The sequence below is a fragment of the Desmodus rotundus genome, chromosome 13 (genome assembly GCF_022682495.2).
Source record: "Desmodus rotundus isolate HL8 chromosome 13, HLdesRot8A.1, whole genome shotgun sequence".
Taxonomy (NCBI): domain Eukaryota; kingdom Metazoa; phylum Chordata; class Mammalia; order Chiroptera; family Phyllostomidae; genus Desmodus; species Desmodus rotundus.
The window spans coordinates 9,487,852-9,496,446 of NC_071399.1; the positions used below are offsets into that span (position 1 = coordinate 9,487,852).

The following is an 8,595-nucleotide window of genomic DNA, read 5'->3' on the forward strand; positions in this document are numbered from 1 at the left end:
CACTTTGCTCTTAACTTAATTGTTGATGGTCAAGGTGAAAGTAGACATCCAAGTTTGCTTACTAATAAATCACAATGTGCTAACTGCATGCTCTGTGCCAAATTCTGGGCTAACGTCAGAGATTCAGACACCAGAGACGTTTTGGTCTGTACCTGAAGGAACGAACATTCAGTCTAGCGGGGACCATGGAGAAGGGTTATGGGAGTGGTGAGCAGAAGCCACGCACCTGGATATGCAGGGGCCACTGGATCAGGAGGGACGTCCTATGGCATGTGAGGGAGAAAGGAGTGAAGGCAGATCAGTATGATTCTGTGGATGGGACTGAAAGAGGGACAGACCTCTTTGACTGAAGACTTTTGATCCATTTTGTATCAGAGACAGTGACGGCAGCATGCCGAGGAGAAATGCTGGCTAGTTTGTTGTATGCACAGGAGCAGAGGCCAGGAGATTGAATTGGGCTCTGAATTTGTTTTAACTCTGCATTTTTAATTTTTCACTCAGTTCTAAGCCAGCGTAGTATCTTCTCTAACACTTGTGACAACTATTATTCCTGATGGTTGGAGGCCTTGTTTTATTTCTAGAGAAGTGAGTGAGGATACGTTAAAAGAGGTGTTCCTCTGTTTCTAAGGATTTATTTTCATTTTTCTCTGACAAGCAAGCATGTGGTCTCTTTCTTACCTGTGCTTCCAAGTCTAACAGCATCAGGAGCTATTCACTTTTCAATGTACTGTTTCTGTGGCTGCAAAAAAGAGAGTTGATGGGGTGTCCCCAGCAGCAGGAAGGCCGCTGACTTTGCTTCCGCCCCATGAAGCTGTCGGGCTGCCAGAGCCCCCCGCTCCATCTCCTGGACCTTAGGGGGATCCACCTCCAGGGGTGAGGTTCCTGCAAACCCAGCGGCTCTGGGAGGACATGTGGCTTTGTGGAGGAAGAGCACCTTCCCTTCTTCTCGGGACCCCAAGTCCCAAATGGCAGTTTTTTGCATATGACTATTGTCTGGTTTCTGTAAAGGTGACGTGAAAATAATTTTTTTCTTTTTAAAAATGTCATCTGCATGGGATATACAACATAATCCTTTGGCGAGCTGGGATTTTTTAACATTTTAATGAGAATTACTCTTTTGGTTGGTGTTTCAGGCTCACAGTATCCATCTAAATCTTTTCAGAGGACAACTTGGACTTTAAGAAAGAGATTCCAGGTGGCATCTTAATGTTACTTCTCCAGAATGACAGCGCTTTGTGGGAGCCTTCAGAGTCTCAGCATCCCGTTCACCACTGGAACAATGGAAGAACAAGTATTATATTATGTGTCTGTTGGCCTGATGGTCTAAGATATTAAACTATCTGAAAGGAATACAGACAAACAACTTAATTTTGAACACTTTGCATCATAAACAGAATGCAAGTCAAACTCACAAATCTTCTATATCAGGCACATTCCAATATGGATTCTTTGGGCTTTGCTCAGAAGAATCCAATATATGTTTAAAATTCATCCTTTTATCGATTATACACAGACATACCCATAATTAATGTACATGTTCACACACTGCTTAATATATGAGTATATTTTCTAGTAGTATGCCATTTTATAACTTTGCGTCTTGACCTATTTTTATGTCTTGTTCTATTACTAGTTCCATCAAAATCCTAGTCACTAACAGATCTTACTTCGTCCTTTAGAAAATAGCCAAGTCATCTTCGGTACAGTGTGCCCGTGTGACTAAGGTTCAGGCTGCTCTAGTCATTGTCTGAAGTTTGGTCGTGAACCTCTTTGAGCAATGGCAGTGGCCAAGACTCCCAAACCAATTTTGTTGAACTGATTTTCCTGTTCAAATTCAGGTGCTCTGTTTAGAAGTACCCCCAGTTTATTGGTTTTTAAAGCCAATTGATTGATTTCGATTATGAATATGAACATAATTAAAATGCGTTGCATGTGGTTTCATCTTTACTGTGTCCAATGGAAGAGTTCATGCATCAGAGAGAAGGCTCCGCAGCAGCATCTTCCTCATCTCGTCGCAACCTGGTCTTTCCCCACATGTCCCTGTGGACATAAAACCTTCCCCCATCCCTCCGTCTAAAGCAGGAGGGCCCTGCCCTCTCTGTCCAATTGCCCTGCGTTATTTTTCTTCGGAGCATGTATCCCTGGCTGACATCATCACAGGCAGTGGAATAGAGAATGCAGAGAGGAGATGATCCTTCGGAGGCAAGGCTCTTGGGCCATTTCTCGTTCCCTTCTCTCCCCACGTGTTTCTCTTTATAGTAATTTAAACCCTTAGGCTCATTTTGATCTTCTCAGATCTCAACTTGCCATAACATCTTCTTTTCTACCAGAGAGTTATATCAATTTAATTTTTATTAATCCAAAATGAAACCTTATATATATCTATATGTGTATTCCTACAAATGTATAATAAATTATTTTCAGACATATTTCTGGCTGTAAGAAGAGAGGATCATTGACCATTTACAGATGTCTGGAAATGAAGAAGTGTGTTGGGACTGGAATTAGCGTTGTCCTTGATCACAGACAGTGACAAAACAACAATGGCCTTAGAGGCCTGCCTGCGATCAATTCTTTTTCCTTTACATTCTTACTTGAATTTCTATAGTAGTGGAAAATGTTAGGGAGTAGGCAATGTTAGAGAGTAATCACTGTATCTATAGCTCTTTTGGATGGCCACAGCTCCATAACTCTAGGTAATATTCCTAAGGCTTAGTAACATGCACAAAGAGTTTTCTAACTGTCCCTAAATATTAGCTAGGAAGATGTTCAAGAGAAAATAGCAGTCTCAATTTTGCAGTTGTCAAACCTGAGGAATTTCTAGGCAGGCATGTGGTCTGGAGCCCCTGTTCCTGCGGGGCTCTAGTGAGGTGCTCTCCAGTCTGTAACTAATGCTAAATGTGCCATTTCCATCTACCTGGCTCTTTCAAAACCACTCAGGCTATTTTATACCAATTTCTAAGAACCATCCAAGTCCTTCCTTAATCAGCCCAGACTTCTTAGAAGGGTAAAGGATTGATACGCATCCTATACTAACAGTAGTGTATCCAAAATGAATTTATTTTTTTCATATAGAGAACCACTGAGTGGATTTTATGGTAGCTTTATTTTACTTGGCTTTGGAGTTTTGCACCACCAACAAACAGAACTATTATTTACATATATTGATTTAAAAATTCTTTAAAAGATAGAACCAAGTACAGTGACCCTGACTCATGTCTTCTGGATATTTTCAATTGGAAGGTAAAGTGTCATTTTGGACATAAGGAAAAGGCACGGCTCTGCCTCTGAGTCGGAAAAGACCTGCTGGGAGCCCGTGTTTCCACCCTGTGATACAGACCATGCTCCAGTTGCAGGTTAGCTGAGGGTTAGAGGTTAGTAAGTAATCCTTGTATCAGAGATGGCGCTTTTTGAACTGATCAGGTAAAACCTTAGGGCAGTGTTTTCATGCTAATCGTTGATAAATTAGTCATCTTAAAATTTCTCTGTGGAAAATTGAAAAAGGCAAACTAAGTTACTCCTGAGATCAATTTATAAACTAAGGTTAGTGACTACATTAATAAAACATCTATTAATTTATCCAAAAGCAAAGAGGGAATGAAGGGATTTAAAAGTGATATAAAGACATGTAAAATACCATAAAACTGCTAGATTTTATAAATTTAACAGAAGAGGAAGTATCCATATTGAGGTTATTCTGAACTAGAATGTGATTAACATGCCAATTAAGAGGTACATTTTGTAATATAAATCATTTGTGTATCATAATTTTATTGTTATTGTTTTATGACTACAGATCATTGTTCAGGATTTTTAATTCTTTAATTTTTAATAAAGTGTTGAAAGAGTTTTTAAAAAGTTATTACATTTATTAAAGCTTGTTCAGGTTCCCAATTTTTATACAATTTGTGTAAACATCTTTTACTCTGCAGTTCTTAACACTCAGGTTATTCACTAATTTATTTCTAAACACAGAGCAAATTTTCCCCCATGAATTCAAAATATATATCTGTGTATCTTTGTGAAAGTTTTAACTCCTTTATGAATTCTCCAATTTCCTCTTTGTTTCAGAAGATTACACAATTCAGAAGATTGTATGGTGATCATCTTGGACTTGTTATTTCACTGAATATTCATCAAGCACCTCGTTTGTGTTAAGATTCTGTTCTAAGCATTGGACCGAACAACATAAAATCTTTGCGCTAACAGAGCTTAGATTCTAGTGGAAGAGACAATCAACTTTTTAATATCATAAATCATTTGGATACTATACTTTTATTGTCATTGTTTTCAATAAACAAATCAATAAAAACAATATAAGGTCAGATAGCAACAAAAGCTATAAAGAAACCTAAAACAGGGCTGCCACTTTAGATAGAATAGTCAGGGAAGGCTTTCCTATAGAGGTAATATTTGAGCAAAGATGCCAAAAAGATGAGCTAAGAAGCCATGCAGATGTAAAAAAGAGAATTCTGAACATGAGAAACGAACACACAGGCCTAAAACAGGAGCATACCTGGCGATCTGAAGAATAGCAAAGAGACCATTGGGACATAGAATGGAATTGGCAAGGGGGAGAATAGCAGGAGATGCTCAGTGAAACAATAGAAGCTGAGTTATTAAGATCCTTTTTGGCCTTGGAAATGGAAAGTTATCTGAATTAGGAAGCAACTGAAAAGTTTTGAGGACAGAATGATGCAACCTGACACAAGATACTGTTTCAGTCAAGTGACAGTGCTGTTGCTGCTGAGATGTCATGGGACTTAATATGTTTTGAAAGTGGAGTCAGCAGGATTCATTGTGGTATTAGATGTGAAGTGTAACTAAAGAAAGAATCAATACTGACTCCAAAGCTTTGGCTTAACACTTGGAGAGATGGTGCGGTCATTCACGGAAATCGGAGAAACTTCAAGAGGAGCACATTGAGAAGCAGGCTGGACATGTTATGTTTGAGATGCCCAAGTAGAGATGTGGAGGCATTTATTTGAGTGTCTGCACCTGGAGTTTAGAGAAGAGGTAGAGACCGGAAGTATAGATTTTTCAACATACAGGTGGTATTTAAGCACTGAAATGGATGAGAGAACCAAGGGAGCCAGTATAAAGAAACGGGGGGAAAAAAAGAGTTCTGGGCCTGGGCCTTTTAACATCTAGAGGTGTGGGCTGCAACCAGAAACCAGCAAAGCAGACTGAGAAAACATGGCTGGTGAGGGAGAATAAAAATTGAGAGAATGTGGAACCCTTGAAGTCAAAGGCGGGGGAGGAGAGTTCAAGGAATAAAAATGGTCACATCACTGCTGATCTTACAGGTGGTAAAATTTAACCAGTTTACTGTGACTGACTTGATTCGATAATTTAGAAGAAATGTTTAAATTCCTTGAAAAATATGACTTATCACCAAAGAAGAAATAGAAAATCTGGAATGGTTTATGTCTATTATAGACTTAAATCTATTAGGAAAATCTTTTTCTCAAAGAGAACTCCAAGCCTTGATGACTTCCATGGCTAATTCTTCCACATATTTGAGGAAAACATGGCACCAAAAACACCAAAATAAAAATTGTTTCTAAGAGAATAGAGTGTCATTTTGAAAGGCTAGCATAACCTCCATACAAAGCCTGATAAAAGTATTACCCAAAAAAAGGAAAATTATAGGCCAACCTCATCTCTGAACACTAAGCAAGAGAGGAGCAAGTCAAGTCAGTCAGGTATGAGATGGGTAACATATCATCCAAATTAGATCCACGCCAGCAGTGCAAGTTTGGCCTACCCCCTGAGAAATAATCAGTCAATGAACAAATGATGTCAAGGGAAACAACCATATGATCTTCTCAACGGATGGAGAAAAGCTCTTTGAAAAAGTTTATTCATAATAAAATTTTCTAGGAAAAGAAGGGGACAATTATTATTTGATTATGGGTATTTAGAGGGAAAAAAACCCTACAGCAAACTTCACACTTAAAGGTAAAAAGTTCAACTACACCGTAATCAGAAGCAATGCAAAAAGTTTCCGCTCGCCACCAAAGGTATTCATCATTTTACAGGGCATCCTGGGCAGCCCAATAAGGCAAGATTAAAATATAGAGGGTCTTAAATATTGGGAAGAAAGAAAAAATCTGTTCTTCACAAAAAAATTCATTGTGTAGGTAGAAAATCCAAAATAATCTACAGATACATTTAAAAATCAATATGCGATTGTAGTAAGTTCATTGAATATAAGGGCAACATAAAAATTCATTTGCATTTCTATATACTAACAATAATTAGATAAATATAAAAATATGATTTATAACAGCCTCAAAAACATAATGGGAATCAATAAAATGGTTACATTAGGATTCTCCATAGAAACAGAATTACTAGGATATAATATATACATATGTATATGAAATGAAATATATGAGATGAGACACCTGAAACAACCATTGGTCATAAAATAGAAAAGTCGAGGTACAGTCAAACAATGGAATAAGACACAACTCTGAAAAATAAGAGAAAATACTACACATAGCAATATTGAGTCACCTCATGGGAAGAGTGTTGAGTTTAACAGGACAGATGCAAAAGAATACATACGGTCTGATTCCATGTTCTAGTGTATGACCTGGGTCAGCTTCACAGAAGGTCCATAAAATTGTACTTTCAGGTGATGCGCCCTTTATCTCATCTTGGCCATTCAACAACTCATGACAAAGCTTCCTGGTCTCCTGATAATTTGCTGTGTATAAGTATGTAAATACTATAGTTTGATAAGCAGCCAGAATTTATTTTTGTAATCTGAATGAAATATCTTTTTCATATTGGGAGTCATTCCAAGTGATGGAAAATTTAAGGAAACCAAAGTGTTAACATTTACAAAGCCTTTCTGTGGTTTATAACATATTCTGGCCATGACTTCAACTTTCAAAAGCATGTGTTCCAAGCAAGGGAGAGGAACAAAGATCTTCCAAGTGGGAAGGGGTTTGCCCCATAATGTAGCACAAATCTTCAAGAGAGAAAGTTAGGGGACAACTCCCTGCTCAGCTGGCTTAGCCCCACGAAGCTGACACAGCAGTCCCAAAGGTAGGTGGACTATCTATGTGATGTTTCCTGCACAGACCATCCATACATCTTGGGGTGGCCGTCCTCAGGTGCAACACTGGGGACACCGTTGCCAGGAGAGCAGGGTGTCTCCATGGGTTTCTCTCCTGCTTTGCCACCTGACTGGTTTAGCCTGAACTTCCCTGGCCGTGTGAGGAGAGTACCATCTGGTAACAAATAGGACGGGAATGAGGATGCAGGGAACAAAGGGACAAAGCTTTTGTTCTGTTGTCCCTTTTCAAAAGATCCTCAGCAATCTCCTCCTCGTCCACAAATTGCCTTCAAAGTAAAGATACAGCTTCTAAGCCTGGTAGTCAAGTTCTATTTCAGCTGGCTCCAGACTTCACCTTGTGCTCCAAGCAGAAGCCCCCTGAACAGTTTACCCTTTCCTGCTTTGGAGCACTTCTCGGTCCTGTTTGCTGCTGCGTGAAGCAGCCCCCCCCCCCTTCTCCATTCCTCCAGGTCAGCGCTGGTATAATCCTTGTTTTGTCCACAGAGATTAGAAGAGCGTCAGATGTAGACAAATCCCGTAGCTTGGTAGCTGTACCAGACCTTTAGAGAGAAGGAAACTAAAGCCCATGAGATATACTTAAAAACACTAAATATGTGTAAAAAAACCTTAAGTGGATTAAATAATGCCAAAGTGAAATATAATAAAGATTGTAAATTCTTCTTCTACACGGCCACTCCATAAAGTTGATCCGTGTTTTCCTTCCCAAACAGCAGTCCAGCTGTACAGAAACGTTTTTGTCCCCAAAGATGGCATCACATTATATATTCTGTTCTGTGACTTTTTTTTCACTATTGCATGAACTTTTTTTCATGTCAGTACATGTAGGTGACTTAAAAAAAGTTGGAAGAACGTCTTAGGCACGTTTTTCTCTGCAGGGAGAAGGCCCTGGTGGACACAACCTGGGCGAGAGCTGCAAGTAAAAACCACTCTAACTGAGCGAAGGAGGGATCCAGGGCATTTCTCAAAATCACGTCCCTTGACACTTGTTCTATAAGTTAGGAAACTGCTCCTAGGAGAGGGGCACTCCTAGCCGGTCCCTTCGTAAGAAGGGCCACGTGCAGAAACGGGAACCAGAGCCAGGATTGGTGTCCCTCTGCCTGAAGGGAGAAATCGGTAGTCAGGGAACACAGCCCTTGGGCAGAATTGCGGAGTCCTTCTCACCGTCCTTCCCTTCTCCTTCCGTAGGCTCAGTGGGCTGGCTCCCTCGTCTTTTCAGAGTACTCCTCAATTAAGGTCTCTATTTAAGGCCCCCTCTCCCAGCATCTCAGATCTCTGCGGCTTCCAGAGACTGGGATGATCATTCTCTCCTACCGCCTCTCCCCACCCCCACCCCTTGTTCTCTTACGTGCTGGCTTTATTTGGTCCCGAGGATATTTTGGAAAGTATTCGGGTCGCAACAACATCACTCAGCTGTCTCGTGACCTGAGGGCAAACTTTAACAGGTACTCCCAAGGTTGGTGTCCCTAAAGCTACTCTAGATCAAAGTAAGAAGCTGTCCTTGAATG

At 40.0% G+C, this 8,595-nt stretch overlaps 1 protein-coding gene across 3 annotated transcripts in view; it reads left to right on the forward strand.

Annotated features, from left to right (window-relative positions):
* The window catches only part of FAM149A (family with sequence similarity 149 member A), a 39,428-nt gene extending 35,156 nt beyond the window's left edge, over window positions 1-4,272 (forward strand). For 2 of the 3 annotated variants that reach the window (XM_024562709.4, XM_053916491.2), the window contains exon 14: window positions 1,134-4,272. In XM_024562709.4, coding sequence (XP_024418477.2) covers window positions 1,134-1,207 — 74 coding nt within the window. In that variant the 3' untranslated portion in view covers window positions 1,208-4,272. The remainder of the gene's footprint in view (window positions 1-1,133) is intronic. The other variant, XM_045197147.2, reaches the window with a different exon arrangement.
* The last annotated feature ends 4,323 nt before the right edge of the window (window positions 4,273-8,595 follow it).